The sequence below is a fragment of the Podarcis filfolensis genome, assembly GCF_964270895.1.
Source record: "Podarcis filfolensis genome assembly, chromosome: 2".
In the NCBI taxonomy this organism is placed as follows: domain Eukaryota; kingdom Metazoa; phylum Chordata; class Lepidosauria; order Squamata; family Lacertidae; genus Podarcis; species Podarcis filfolensis.
Window position 1 is genome coordinate 113,542,526 of NC_139605.1, and position 16,009 is coordinate 113,558,534.

General features: G+C 46.4%; 1 protein-coding gene across 2 annotated transcripts in view; it reads left to right on the forward strand.

The window, feature by feature from the left end:
- Positions 1-16,009, forward strand: part of ITGB7 (integrin subunit beta 7) — a 50,303-nt gene that overhangs the window by 21,811 nt on the left and 12,483 nt on the right. For both annotated transcript variants that reach the window (XM_083599226.1, XM_083599227.1), the window contains 6 exons: positions 1,698-1,785; positions 3,089-3,162; positions 9,053-9,254; positions 11,736-11,906; positions 13,083-13,324; positions 15,078-15,236. In XM_083599226.1, coding sequence (XP_083455352.1) covers positions 1,698-1,785; positions 3,089-3,162; positions 9,053-9,254; positions 11,736-11,906; positions 13,083-13,324; positions 15,078-15,236 — 936 coding nt within the window. The remainder of the gene's footprint in view (positions 1-1,697; positions 1,786-3,088; positions 3,163-9,052; positions 9,255-11,735; positions 11,907-13,082; positions 13,325-15,077; positions 15,237-16,009) is intronic.

The following is a 16,009-nucleotide window of genomic DNA, read 5'->3' on the forward strand; positions in this document are numbered from 1 at the left end:
ATGCGTACCCCTACGCCCCCCCCCCGAAAAAAGCACTGGATAAAGGGGAACCGTACTGAGGGGAAGGCTTCCAATTTTGCTTGTCCCCATGCTAGCTTGTTTGTTGGTCAACTTTTCTAATAGGGCGGTTTCCCATACAGCTCTTGTCTATAATACTCTCACAGATAACCGGAGACAGATTTCTGTTGTGATTTTTGCATGCACACCCCTCTGGGTCTGCAGCCTGGTGGGGGCTACAGGCTACAGTTCCACCGTTGTGTTAAAAAGTGATGGTGGCACTGATATAAGCCTCATGTGCGAGAGGGTCATTGGACGCAGCTGTAGAACCAACATTCATAGGAATCTTGGAAGCTTCCTTATATCTTCTGGCCAGTTTATTTGTCTGTTCAGCCATCCATCACTTCCAAACGTTTATTGTTTTTAGATGTTTCTTACTGATGTGTTTGCTGCCTTTGGCTCCTTTGGGAGGAAGTGTGGGATATATATACATATATATATATAAATATCCAGTATTGTCTACTCTATGGGACGCGGGTAGCACTGTGGGTTAAACCACAGAGCCTAGGACTTGCCGATCAGAAGGTCGGCGGTTCGAATCCCCGTGACGGGGTGAGCACCCGTTGCTCTGTCCCTGCTCCTGCCAACCTAGCAGTTCAAAAGCACCTCAAAGTGCAAGTAGATAAATAGGTACCGCTCCGGCGGGAAGGTAAACGGCATTTCCGTGCGCTGCTCTGGTTCGCCAGAAGCGGCTTAGTCATGCTGGCCACATGACCCGGAAGCTATACGCCGGCTCCCTCGGCCAATAAAGCGAGATGAGCGCCGCAACCCCAGAGTTGGCCACGACTGGACCTAATGGTCAGGGGTCCCTTTACCTTTTTATTGTCTTCTCTGATTGGTGGCAGCTCTCCAGGGACCCCAGGCAGCGATCTTCCATATCACTTGGTAGTGTCCGGATCCTTTGGATTCCCATAGATCTACAGATTGAAACTGGGACCTTGTGCAACATGCATAGCATATGCTCAACCATCACGAAACCTTCCCTCTCATGTCCACGATACTGCCCCCGCCCTTCGCCCAGCAGTAATCCAGCTATCCTTTTCTGTACGGGAGGAAGGGAACAGTATCTCCTCCAGTTACAGATAGGTAGCCGTGTTGGTCTGCCATAGTCAAAACAAAATTTTTTTTCCCTTCCAGTAGCACCTTAAAGACCAACTAAGTTAGTTCTTGGTATGAGCTTTCGTGTGCATGCACACTTCTTCAGATACACTGAAACAGAAGTTGCCAGATCCTTCTATATAGTGAGAAGGTGGGGAGGGGTATTACTCAGAAGGGTGGTGGGAATGGGTGATTGGCAGATAGCTGTGATGAGCCTGTTGACGACTCTTAACGACTGCAATAGGTCTTACAGGAAAAAGCAAGGGGTGAGAAGGTGAAAAATGGCTTTGTCATGTATAATGAGATAAGAATCCAATGTCTTTGTTCAGACCAGGTCTCTCCATGGTTTTAAGTTTGGTAATGAGTTGCAATTCAGCAGCTTCTCTTTCCAGTCTATTTCTGAAATTCCTTTGTAGTAATACAGCTACTTTGAGATCTTGTATAGAATGTCCTGGGAGACTGAAGTGTTCTCCTACTGGTTTCTCTGTATCTCCTCCAGTTCCCCTAACAACCCCACTCTGCTTTTTAATCTTGCTTACCAGGCTATGCTTCCCACTGGGCGGACTGTGAGACTGTGGCTTCTGTTTATACTCCTTGCAATGGTACATGCAGAGAAGATGCTGGATACAGGTAAAGTGGAGAGATGGGTTTTGCACATGTGGAGAGGGGGAGAGTTTCAGAATTTCACCCTTTTAGCTGGCAGTGCAGCAGACCCTCCGAGTGTCCCTGTTTTCCAGGAAAGGTCCCAGAATTTCAGAAGCCGTCCTGGATTCTGATTTGATCCAAGAATGTCCCACTTTTCCTTAGGACGTCTCTATTTTCATTGGAGAAATGTTGGAGGGTATCCTCTGTGCCTTTGGTCCAGAGGCTGCAGCTGGTTGCAGCCCCAGTGGTGAGTGGGGCTTCTTCTCAGGCAGATATCATACCAGTGTGAGGGATCCGTGTTGGCAGCCTGTTAGCCACTGAGCTAGTTTTCAGGCACTGCTACTTGCACACAAAGTCCTAAGTAACTCTGGACCAGGTTACCTGAAAAACCATATTCCTCTTCACTGCCTGCGATCGGCTAATGGAACCTGGTTGGTTTTGCCATGGCCTGATGATAATCTGCTTGTGGTAACATGGAGACAGGGCCTTTTTAGTGGTGACGCCAGTGTTGTTGAATGCCTTCCCTGCTGAAATACAAGAGGCTCCAGCAAAATTGGCATTTTTATGCAAGGGTTCCCCTAATTTAAACTTGTGGCTTGTTTTGACTGTTTTGATTGTTATGCTTTTTGACTGTTTTGTTGTATATTTTAATTTGAGATGTCTTAGGGCTTAACTACACTTACCATTTGGCCCGCTCTTTCCAGGCACTGGTCCATGCTTAAAAGCTCTGTGTCTGAGCAGTTTTTTTACTGCTCAAATGAAGCAAACATAAATTCGGGTTTTCAGCTAATTGCTATTTGCTCTGATTGAGCTTTAAAGAACGGGTTTCTGCAGGGAAAGCTCCAAAGAAAAAAGAGAGGGGGAAAAGGGGGGGTGCGATAGAAAGAGCAGAGGAAAGGTAAGTATGACTAACCCCCTAATGATGCTGAACATTTAAATTGTGGATTTACTGTACAGTTAGAAGTCACTTTGGCATAAAAGTGGTATATAAATTAAATAATAATAGTAATCAGAATTAAGCTCCATTGTATTCAGTGGAGCTTACTAGCGCTTAAGAGAGGGAGGGGATTTCAGCCTTATCTGCCTGCGCTTGGGGATTGTCTGACTGCGTGTTCATGAGGTTTAGCAGCTTCCCAACAATGGGTTTGGAAGAAGAGATGGGAGATAAAGAGCCAGACTGGCCAACCAGACTGCCTGGGGACTGTCAGGTTTGTCAGCAGGGGGGAGAGGGAGAGAGAGAGATTGCAGGCAGAAATCTGGCATTAGCCCACCTATGTTTCCTTTGCAGGTTCATGCCAGCCTCATCCCTCCTGCCACGAGTGCATCCGTTCCCATCCCAGCTGTGCCTGGTGCAAACAACTGGTGAGTATCACAGAACCCTATGTCATTTTCCTTTTTCCTCAGTCTAACTCTAGCATATCCTTTGGGGGACCAAAGAATCATTATTCCTAGGGTTGGCACCTCAGAGCTTAATTTGCTGTTGATGTGTTTTTGTTCAAAGCGTTGGGTGGGTGGACTGACTACTCAGGGCTCGAAACGCCCAAACATGTGGCTTTTATTCCTTTAATACTGACACAGAGGTACTCTGTGCATGCCCAGTGGCACTCTTTTCTCCAGCCAACTGGTGGGGGGAAATAGGTATTTCTGACCACCCCACCTCCTGATATGTGGCGGCAAGCTTGACTTGCTTGCTTGAGCCATCTGAAGCCTGTTGCCACTTTCCTGTGTTGCAGCCTCCTCTTCCTTGCTTGATCCGCAAGCCTTGGTGGGTTGACAGGCAAACATTTTGGACTCCTGATTGCACAGGATAATTCTCCCGGTCCGAGCAGTTGTGCCCGTTGGCAAAAGAGGTGAAATATTTCCTTGAAGGTGGCAGCATCCGGAGGTGGCAAGCTACCAGCCTGGCCTCTGACTCACCCCTTGTCCTTTCACTGTGGTTTCTCTCGCACAGACTTTCTCTTAAACTGTGCAAGAGAAGGTCGTGTACTGAGTCAGCAAGAATCTAAACCAGCAGCACTCTGGAAATTTGAGGCTCTTGGAGCCCCTTCTTTAAAGAAGCAGATGTGAAGGAATATATCCCATATAATGATACAAAGAGTGCCTCTGAGCACATACAGAGCTGTGTGTGTGTGTTTGTGTGTGTGTACAGAGACAGAGGAGGAGAGAATTAGGGAGCACAGCTTTCTTCTGGGCCAGATGGTAGAATTTTGTGTGTGTGTGTGACAGAAAATAAGTTTGTTTAGTTCATTGGCTCCTATAGCATCACTAAGCCTTATGATGATACTCTCTGTAACTGACTGTCCCAGCTCACGGTCACGAGGCAGCTGATGAGGACCAACATATCACTTCCTAACAGGATCAGTGTATGCATTTTAGCATAGCACCGCAAGACAACCGTTTCCTGTCCGCCCACAGGGCACCAGGCCATAAAACTGTAATAATATCCCTCCGCTGACATCACCCGTAGCCCTGGTTCTCTCTTAACATGGCAGGCTTGGCGAGTCTCATCTGGGGAGGGGGAAAGACCTCACCTTGTCTCAGGAAATCTTTCCCAGAACCCTTTTTGCTGAAATGATAAAGGCCCCGTGCCCTTCCACCCTCCTACCCTGTAGAGCTGGGCCCCCACACCCAGTGCCACCCCCTCAAAAAACCCCAAACACCAAAACCACACTTCCTTGAAAATAACTATTACTCTCACTACCCACTGTTCATCCTCCCAGTGCCGGAAAGCCAGCCAGGTGCCCTGCTAGCCATGAGGGAAAGAGTCGCTCACCACATCCTGCCCAGATGTTTGCGTTCAGGCTGAAGCTTAATTTTTATGAATTGTACATGTGCCCACATGCCTTGCCACTTTCGTTACTGTAAATTGCCTTGTGAGTTTTTAACAGCGGCGGCGCATTGAGCGTGGTGAGAGAGAGAGATCCTTCGATCAGACGTAGATTTAAAACCATTATAATTGGTTTAATGATAAACCCTCTCCTGGATCTCTCAGGCTTTTCTGATCTTAACGGTTTTGTTTCTAAAAGGAACCAGTTTCCTAAAAGAAAGGTAGGCATAAGACTAACTTTGCTGCACATGCTGCACATTTGGACATGTGTTGTTGTTGTTTAGTCGTGTCCAACTCTTCGTGACCCCATGGACCAGAGCACGCCAGGCACTCCTGTCCTCCACTGCCTCCTGCAGTTTGGTCAAACTCATGTTGGTAGCTTTGAGAACACTGTCCAACCATCTCGTCCTCTGTCGTCCCCTTCTCCTTGTGCCCTCCATCTTTCCCAACATCAGGGTCTTTTCCAGGGAGTCTTCTCTTCTCATGAGGTGGCCAAAGTACTGGAGCCTCAGCTTCAGGATCTGTCCTTCCAGTGAGCACTCAGGGCTGATTTCCTTAAGAATGGAGAGGTTTGATCTTCTTGCAGTCCATGGGACTCTCAAGAGTCTCCTCCAGCACCATAATTCAAAAGCGTCAAGTCTTCGGCGATCAGCCTTCTTTATGGTCCAGCTCTCACTTCCATACATCGCTACTGGGAATTTGGCCATGTATGCATCAGTAAAAAAGGAGAGAATGCCTCACCCTGCCCACCCCATACAAGATGCAGATTTGCATAGCATTTGCATATACTAAGTTCATGCAAATTATGGAATAATTACTGTAATTTTAAAAGGAATATGCCACATCTCACTGGGTGGGTGTGGCCACAAGGTGGCTCCTGTTTCTGCCCAGGCTGCTGTTTAGGGTGCTGCTAACTATTGATGGCCTAACTTCAAGGCCTCCTCCCTGTCCTCCTTTCTTCTTACGGTTCTTTATCTTTATCTTGGGCCACAACTTTGTAAGCTTCTATTGTGTTACCTCTTACTCCAATAAGGTAAAGGGGACCATTAGGTCCAGTCGTGGCCGACTCTGGGGTTGCGGCGCTCATCTCGCTTTATTGGCCGAAGGAGCCGGCGTACAGCTTCCGGGTCATGTGGCCAGCATGACTAAGCCGCTTCTGGCGAACCAGAGCAGCGCACGGAAACGCTGTTTACCTTCCTGCCGGAGCAGTACCCAGTGGCGTAGCGTGGGTTGTCAGCACCCGGGGCAAGGCAAGTAATTTGCTCCCCCTAACCCGTGGATTTGCGCCCCCTAACCCGTGGATTTGCGCCCCCTAACCCATGGATTTGCCCTAACCCCAGATGTTGCGCCCGGTGCGGCCCGCCCCCCCTGCACCCCCCACGCTACGCCACTGGCAGTACCTATTTATCTATTAGCACTTTGACATGCTTTCGAACTGCTAGGTTGGCAGGAGCAGGGACAGAGCAACGGGAGCTCACCCCGTCACAGGGATTCGAACTGCCGACCTTCTGATCAGCAAGTCCTAGGCTCTGTGGTTGAACCCACAGCACAACCCGCGTCCCATAAACCTCCAATAAACACCCCTAAATGCTACAACTTTTCCTCATGGAGATGCCAGACCCACCTGATCATTTTGCTTGCCCCTCTCTGAACATTTCCCTTTTTGTGGTGGGGTTGCCAGTACTTTACACACTGTTCCATCTTCTTCCTTGTCGCTGCTTGCATGAGTAGAGAGGGCAGGTGAGCAGAACAATGACTGCAGGAAGGAGGAGAACGATGACTATCGGGACCAGCAGGCTCTGAGGGGTGGGCACTGCACCCACTAGAAGGGGCATGAGCCTGGGCAGGTACCGGAATGGTGATCCTGATAGCCTGAGATGCGCATTGCGCTTTCTGTCTTATGGTGTGTGTGTGTGGAAAAGACACTGATCTCAGCACCCCATAGGATGGGTAGGGGGGTAAATCGTTTATCTGGCTGCAGCAGCAATTCAAAGACAAAGCAGCGTTCGGGCCTGCAGTTGTTTCACCTATAAAACAGGAAACCACTGCCGCTCAACTGATAAGGCGGCAGCAGCTGCCTTTTTGCATGTCTTGTCAATTTTGGTGGTGGGTTGGGAGAAGAGTAGAGTGGGGAAGGGGTGCGGCCGTTGTTGCTTTTGCGGCAGAGGAGCTCTTCCAGTGCCACACGAGACAAAGACATTGGCACAATGGTGGTTCCTTCATTGCCATGCGCTTCTAAGCAGGTGGACGACGGCCGATGATGACTGTGATGAAAGTGTGATTCTGTAATTTGCATATTGAGTACAGTATTAGAGGGGGAGCCCCAGTTGGGGGTGGGGGGCACCGCCACGGCTTTCACAGCAGGTAGGGCCATCCATTACGAGGCATTTGCTGTTCCTGTAACGACCAAACTAACCTCTGCCGTCAAGCTCTAATAAGCTACATTGGGCAAAGGTTGAAAGAGCAAGCAGTTGGCAGTACTCCATTTCAAGTGCTGTCAGGCTGTTAAAACCGCCGTTAATCCTAAACAACAGAAGTAGATGGTTTTCTGGATGCATCTTTTTATTATTATTATTATTATTAAATATTTTCTTGATTTACAGAAGTACCGGTATGTGTAATGTCTCTCTCTTGTATTTTTTCCATGTAACATTTTTACAAATCAGTTTCATTTGTTAAGACCTTAGGAAGAAAAGGGGGAGAGGGGTGAAGATGGGTGGGGGTGGTGTCGGGTGGCGATGTTTCTATTTTGCTTAATGTATGTGGGGTTTGGTGTCAGCGTTGCTTGTGCAGGTTCTCCGCTGTTCACTTGTGTTCCTTTGGTGGTGAGAGAGGTTGGGGTTGGCCTAGGGTGTGATTGTTTGTTTGTGATTGGCTGTGGTGATCTTTGTTTTCATGTGTGAGTGGGGTGGGTGGGTGTTTTGGATCAGGTTAGCCATATTGATTTGTATGCTGTTGGTGGATTATTGTCATTGTCTTGTTGGGCTGTGTCTGTGATAAAGGGGAGCCATACCGGGGTGAAGGCGTCTTCTTCTGTTTGTCCCCATGTCAGTTTCAGTTTATTGGTTAATTTTTCTAGTAAGGCTGTTTCCCATACTATTTGGTACCATTGGTTCTGGACGCATCTTCTGAAACAGCACCATCAAGGGGAGAGTGAAGATGAACAAATCCGTTGCAAGCTAGTTGCAGCAAGTCTTGGAGGGTTAAGAAGTTACAGATTCCGACCAAGGTTTCACTAGTCCCTTGAGGAGCCATGCTGGATAGTGAACTCCGGATGCAGTGGTGGCCGAGAAGTCATTCTTCTTTGCCACCACCACATTTTAGCCACCGCCATGTGCTCCAGCCTGTGTTTGGCTGGCTTTGTTCCAAGATTTGTGACGTGCTCCAGCTGTTGCTCAGCCTGCTTCATTGTCTGAAGTTCACTGGAAAACCCTGACCTCTACAGTGTCAGAGGAGTGATCCCATTGATTTTCTTGCTATTCCGTAGTAAGATTAGGTCCTTGGCAGTCTTGCTTGCCAGAAAATCCCCAGGGCATTCAGGAATCCCTTGGATACCATAAGTCTGCCAGGGAATGGGATAACAGATTGGTCCCCCAGCACCCCTAAGGGTCAAACCTCCCAGGAAATGGTCCAGCCATGACAAAGGTGTAAGTATGCCACTCAAAACCATGGAACGAAAACCAATTTACTGAGACATTGCTACAAATGTATAAGTGAATTTTAAAAACGAAAACCATACTTTTTTTGGAAAGTTTTGGAGATGGGGAACCTGTGGCTTTCCAGATCTTGCTAGACTACAGTTCCCATCACCCCTCACCATTGGCCATGTTGACTGAGATTCGGCAACTTTTGGGAGGGCCATAGGTGTCCCATTATTCTTTTAGATTACCATATTTTTCACTCTATAAGACATACTTTTCCCCTCTAAAAAGTAAGGGGAAATGTGTGTGCGTCTTATGGTGCGAATGCAGGCTGCGCAGCTATCCCAGAAGCCAGAAGAGCAAGAGGGAGCACTGCGCACCGATCCCTCTTGCTCTTCTGGCTTCGGGAATAGCCATGCAAAGCCTCTTGAGCAAAGAGGGAGCGCTCCTTTCTCTTCGCTCAAGAAGCTTTGCATTGCTTTCTTGTTTCTTGTTTTCCTCATCTAAAAACGAGGTGCATCTTATGGTCAGGTGCATCTTATAGAGCAAAAAATACAGTATGTGCTGGACTCCCAACTCCCATCAGCCCCAGTCAACATGTTCGATGGTCTGGAATCAGTTGCCCTGCGTTCCATGCATTTTTGCGACCATTTGGAGAGAGTCCTCTTTGCTCCAATTCCTGTTCCCATGTGTTCTTTCTCGTCTGCCCCTCCAAAAGAAGGGTGTGTGTTCATGGAAGCAATGCTGGAAACTTGTCCGCTTCCCATTCCCCCCCTCCCTCCAGGATTTTGTGCAAGCAGGTGAGTTGGACATGGAGCGCTGTGCCCCTCGGGTGGAGCTGGAGCGTCGTGGCTGCCTCCCCAGTGAGATAATGGATCCGCACAGCGGGCAGCGTGTGCTGGAGGACAGGCCCCTGAGCAACAGCACCCAGCGCCAGAGCTTCACTCAGCTCGCCCCGCAAAGAATTGCTCTTCAGCTTCGGCCTGGTAGGTCCTCCCTCCAGCCTGCCTTTTGCCAGTTTGGGTTGTGTTGGGGTGGGTGGGAGATAGTGATGTTAAATTCTCAAGAAAAATATTCTCGAGAATATTCTCGATTAATGAGAATACAGTGGTACCTCGGGTTACATACACTTCAGGTTACATACGCTTCAGGTTACAGACTCCGCTAACCCAGAATTAGTGCTTCAGGTTAAGAACTTTGCTTCAGGATAAGAAAGTACCTCCGGAACGAATTAAGTACTTAACCCGAGGTACCACTGTATTAGAGAATTTTCACTTAAAATAGGTGAATATTCATTTTCATGCATTGAAAATGATACAAGTAGTTAATATATATGTTTGTTCATGGGTAAACTTGTTCAGATGGCAACCAAAAACTGTACAGATACTTTTATTCAATGGGGCATTGCAGCGAATTCACATTCATTAGTTTTTTTGCACCAAACTTGAAATTGAAAATTATTTCACCCCCCCCCCCAATTTTTTTATTCATTTTATAACACAAATAAAAAACACAAACAGAAAAGACAAATAATACAAACAAATTCTTGTCCTTTCCTTATGTTTCTAAACATTGTTAAGTGGGCTTGCCCAAGTCCCACCTATCTGATTTTCATTTTACTTCATCTTTAGCAGTTTACACATATTATAATTTCTAACCATCTTTTTTTTTAAAAAAAGCAATTGAAAATTCAGTGTGAATGACTCACATTAATCACTGAGCCTGCCACTAACCGTATATTTACCATCAACTTTGAATTCTAATTATGTTGTGTATGTATGAAATGTACCTTTTAAAGAAAAAGGAATATAAAAATGTTCATCAAACGAAATGAATAGCATTTTTAAAAATTTTAAAAAAAATGTTTTCTGTAGCTCACATTTCAGAACTGCTGATAGTGAATGACACAATGCCCAGTAATGTAACTGGATCAAAAAAATCATTATTCATTACTTACAGTGGCATCATCACAGCTTGACTTATTATTTACTCGGTTTTTAAAATGTGGGTTGTAAAACTGGTTCTTACATTAGAATTTGCAGTTTGTAGAGAATGTTCTCCGGAGAATTTTCTAGCAGAGACTATTCTCATTCTCGATAATATTCTCCGGAGAGAGAATATTATGGGAGAGATGGCTGTTTGGCAGGGATGCTTCAGGGAGAAGCACTGTCTTCCTCCTCTCTCCTTCTGTGAAATCTGCACTTGCTCCCTGTCTTGGGTCAGCATCCAAAGGCAGAGCAATGGCCAGCTTCGATTAAACTTCTCCTGACCTCCCTCCTTCACCGATACGATGTATGTGGAAGAAATAAAGAATTGTGAATCCACTCAGCTTTCTCCAGCCTTCCTTTTGCCAGTTTGGGTTGTGTATCCCTCAATTGTTTCCTGAGACTTGAAACGGCATTAGGGCCACCAGCACAACAGTAAATAGGCAAACCTTCAGCAATTTGTGTTATTGATGTGAGCTGGATATAATCTTTGTGCAAGGTCCTCATCATTTATTATTATTATTAATTACCCACACTTCACCGTAAGGTCCCAGGACAGGTTAAAACAATTCAAACACAATATTGAAAACAGTTCAAAACAATATAGCAGTTGTAGTCTCCCCAAACAATGTTTATTTTTTCCAGTCCATTGCCTATATCTGTGGCTTTGTACGCACCATAGCATTAAAGCACATTTGAAGCACATTCTTTCCCTCAGAGAATTCTGGGCACTATAGTTTACACGTCACAGAGTTAAAATTGCAAGTGACCCTTTACAAACTACAATGCCCAGAATCCTTTGAGGGAAAGAATGGGTTTTGGATATAAGAAGGACATGCCCATTCATTATTGCATATGTGTTGTTTCTGGTGATCATGCTGTTAGGACTTATTTGGAATACTGTAGTCCCTCCACTTTTTTGGAAGTGAATTCATGGTTTGGACATGTCCAAACCATGATCTGATGTGGGAATTGTACATTACATTTCTGTCTATTGAAAAGACTTTAATCATACTGGATTTCAGGGTGATACACAGCATAAAATAAATACTGCCAGGGGTGTGGGGTGTGGGGCGCTGAGGGAGAGGAAGCAAGCAAATGGCTCCTGATAGGTTAAAACCCCTCCAATTAAATTGGTAAAAAAATCTATTTAAAAGTCTGGCTGAAGAAAAATGTTTTGCCTAGTATCTAAAAGATAGCATCTAAAAGACGCTTCTGTTAATAGCTTGTGCACATCTCTGACAGAAGAGGTACATTGAGAACGGCCTTGGCCTAGTCATCTGTAAACAGGGTTCGAGGGACCCTGTGGCCTTCTGGGTGTTGCGAGAGTTGTAACCTAACAACCACTGGGGGCTCCCCAGGTTCCCAGTCCCTGGCTAAAATGAGACTCAGCACTCCTTCACAACATTGGAAAGCATACGGACGGTATCTTGGTAGCACTGAGAATTTGATTCCCTCTTCCTTCTTACTCTGTGCATACAGGAGAGGAACAGAGGGTCACGGTGCGCTTCAGACGGGCTGAAGGTTACCCTGTGGACCTGTACTATCTCATGGACCTGTCGTACTCCATGAAGGACGACCTGGAGAACATCAAGCGGCTGGGGAACCATCTGCTAGCTGCCCTACGTGATGTCACCACTTCGGTGAAGATTGGTATGCTGATCTGGAAACAATGCTATGGTGATGGTGGTGATGGTGGCAGTTGTAGGGCTGGGTGGTGGGTTAGGCTGAGAGATGGCGATCGGTTTGGATATCCCAAAAAACCCCAAGGAAAATCTTTCTGTATGCCACCACAGCTGCGAGGGTCATAATAGCTACACATTGGAAAAGCAGATATATACCCACCACATCTGATTGGATACAAAAGCTAACAGAGTACGCGGAGTTAGACTCCTTATCAGAAAGAATCAAAGATAAATCCAAACAGGAGTTTGTCTCAAATTGGAACTGTTTTAAGTAATACTTGAAGAGTAATTGCTGCAGTCTGGAAACGGTGACGGCCTTTGAGTACCGTATTTTCCGGCGTATAAGACGACCCCCCAACTTTTCCAGTTAAAATACAGAGTTTGGGATAGACTTGCCATATTAGACTACCCCTCTTCCAACGCACACCAAATAAAAATTTAAAAACCCAGTCTCCAGTCCGGCTCAGAAATCCGCTCCACTTCCCAGTGGCTTCTGGGGCCAATTTTCGAGCATATTTCTGCTTCATCTAGAGAGCTTGGTGTCCTCTGATTTAATTTGCTGTCGTTTTATCCTTTGGTGGAGAGTTGCTGCAGGAGCTGCTGCTGTAGCCGGCGTATAAGACGACCCCCAACTTTTGAGAAGATTTTCCTGGGTTAAAAAGTAGTCTTATACACCAGAAAATACAGTAGTTCCTGTGGATAACAATGTTAAAAGGAAAGTTGATACGTAAGAAAATATTATAACTAAAAAGATAATGGATAAATATAGGCAATATGTTTATGAGTACAAAACGGAAGAGACGGGAAGTCACTTATTTATGAGGAATATTATTATTTTAAAATTACATCTCTTTTCTTCTTCTTTGTGTACAGTAATGCTTGCCGATCTATAATAATCATAATTATGAACATAATTTGAAAACAAGAATATGTATAATTGTAAGATGTAAAGTTATGATGCAAAGGTGTACTTGTGAGTAGTAAAGGAAAACTAATTTAAAAAGAGAGAGATGGCGATCGGCCCATCATGGCCGGAGTGGTGGATTTGAACCTTCCCAAGTCCTATTCCGACCCTCTTTGACACCGCATGGGCTTTCAAACACACTGTTAGGTGACGGGAAACAGCAGGATCTCTTTGTTGCAGGATTTGGCTCCTTTGTTGACAAGATGGTGCTGCCCTATGTGAACACAGCACCCTCCAAATGGCAACACCCCTGCCCTCACTTAAACGAGACCTGTCAGTCAGCATTCAGCTATCAGCACGTGCTGACGCTCACAGACAACGCCAGCGAGTTCGAAAGCAGGGTCAGCCAGCAGCGCATCTCTGGGAACCTGGACACGGCTGAAGGGGGCTTTGACGCTATCATGCAGGCAGTCACTTGCAAGGTGAGATGGCTTTACGTGCACGGCCGATAGAGGAGGTGCGTGGCTGAGAAGGGAACGTAGGCTCTGACGACAATAAGGCAGACACAGGAGCATGTGTTCGTGCGCATGCACACACATATGTGAACCCAAGCATGTGCAAACCCTAAACTATGCTAATCTTCCTATTCTACAGTGGTACCTCGGGTTAAGTACTTAATTCATTCCGGAGGTCCGTTCTTAACCTGAAACTGTTCTTAACCTGAAGCACCACTTTAGCTAAGGGGGGCCTCCCGCTGCTGCCGTGCTGCCAGAGCACGATTTCTGTTCTCATCCTGAAGCAAAGTTCTTAACCTGATTCACTATTTCTGGGTTAGCAGAGTCTGTAACTTGAAGCGTATGTAACCCGAGGTACCACTGTATATAGTTGTGAGGCATGGGATAATACATTCAGGGCATTCCCAGACCGCCATTGTTTTCATTATTCCCAGCAACTTCACAGTTCCCAGTTCAAGCTGGCCAGGAGGTCTTGCACAACAAAAAGTTCAGACTTTCTGCAAAAAGGAAAATCGTGGAGAAATGCAGTGGGAAGTGTGAGGCAACACTTGCTTTGACGCAACATCTTCTAGCCTCTCTGTAAACAAATCTGAATAAATGCTCAAGAAACAGGTCATCTGGAACTGCCTGAATGTTCAAATTGTGCACTGTTTGCTCTGGGCAAATGAGAACAGTACAAAGGCACAGCCCATAGCAATGAAGATTTCATACAGGATTGGTCCACCTGAAAATTTGATCTCAGGTTCAACTTCCAGGTCAGGGGATGCTGAATTACCTACTGATCAATACTATTGGGTTTCCTAACCTGGAAACTCTACTGGTTTTGCTCCAGTCATCAGCAGCACTTAACAGTATTTGACAGCTGACATGCAATAGGTGGTTGTGTCCAACAATTGCCATATAATTTAAATTTCACGAATTTTATCCTAAATTGTTCAGCTAAGTGGCGGGAAACCTGTGACTCTCTAAATGTTGTCAGGATCCAACTCTCATCTTTCCCAGGCAGCATGGTCAGTTGTCAGGGATGATGGAAGATGGGAGTCTAGCAACATAGGGAAGGCAACAAAGCTTAGCCACTTTGGTTTGGCCAATAAAAAGAAGCCAATTTCAAAATTTGAAATCCAAATACTGAAAGCAAATGTCATTGGCAAAATCCTGAGTGTTGAAATCTGCAAATGATGTCGATCTTGAAGTTTTGGTTCTGCTAACCTGGTACCTAGAGATGCTATGTTCTTGTGTAACCCTTTGTGCCCATGTAAGGTAAAGGTAAAGAGACCCCTGACCATTAGGTCCAGTCGTGGCCAACTCTGGGGTTGCGGCACTCATCTCGCTTTATTGGCCGAGGGAGCTGGCGTACAGCTTCCAGGTCATGTGGCCAGCATGACTAAGCCACTTCTGGCGAACCAGAGAAGCACATGGAAAACGCCATTTACCTTCCCGCCGGAGCCGTACCTATTTATCTGCTTGCACTTTGACACGCTTTCGAACTGCTAGGTTGGCAGGAGCCAGGACCGAGCAACGGGAGCTCACCCCATTATGGGGATTCAAACTACCGACCTTCTGATCGGCAAGTCCTAGGCTCTGTGGTTTAACCCACAGCGCCACCCGCGTCCCTTGCTTGTGCCCATGTACAGATTACCAAAAGCAGAAAACACTGGGCTAACTGTGGAGGAAGGCTTGCATGTGGGAACTGCAGTGTAACTTCCCTCTCTTCTTCCAGGAGCAGATTGGCTGGCGTAATGTGACGAAGCTCTTGGTCTTCACTTCGGATGGCACATTCCACATGGCAGGAGATGGGAAGCTGGGCGGCGTCTACATGCCCAACGATGGCCGCTGCCACTTGGATGCCAGAGGGCTATATACGAAAAGCCACCTATACGTAGGTCTCTTGTGGTCCTCTTGAAAAACAAAGTTAGGCAGGGAGAGAGATTGCCTCGGGAGACAAAAGGAAACAACAAGGTTCAAAGTTGGGTGATGTTTATATTAGGCTCAACCCCCAAACCACAAAAAATGTGGCCACTTTTTTGAGTTCTCTAGAATTCTTCATCAGTTAAGAAGTTACACAAGTGAAAGTCAGCTGGATAGCTCAGTTGGTTAGAGCGTGGTGCTGATAACACCAAGTTTGCAGGTTCGATCCCCATAAGGGACAGCTGCATTGCAGGGGGTTGGGCTAGATGACCGTACAGGTCCCTTCCAACTCTGAGTCTATGGGAGCCAGAAAGGTCAGGCCACACCCAGGTGCTGGTGGTTATGATTTTGAGATGCACACCAGTAGTATTGGAATCGAAAACGAAATTTGAGATCATGACTCAGTGCAGTTGTATCACTTTCCCAGCTACTTAATGTTGGTTAGGTGGTTTGTGGGTTTCTCTCCTGTTTCTTTCCCCCTTGATCTTGTGTGCGTCTCCCCGCTTCCTCCCCCTTCTTCTCACCCAAGCACCCACCCTCCTAATACTGTGGTTGGCATTGCAAGCGCAACAGCACCTCCCTAATCACAGTGTGCGTGCTCACTTTTACTGATGGTTGTAGCGGTTTTGCCACTACATGTGATCATAACCATGCTTGGCTCTGAATGAGACCAGCTGGAAGAGAGAAGGGAAGGGATTGTGAGGCCAATGGGGAAGGAGGAGGTGTGTGTGAACCTGGTTCTGA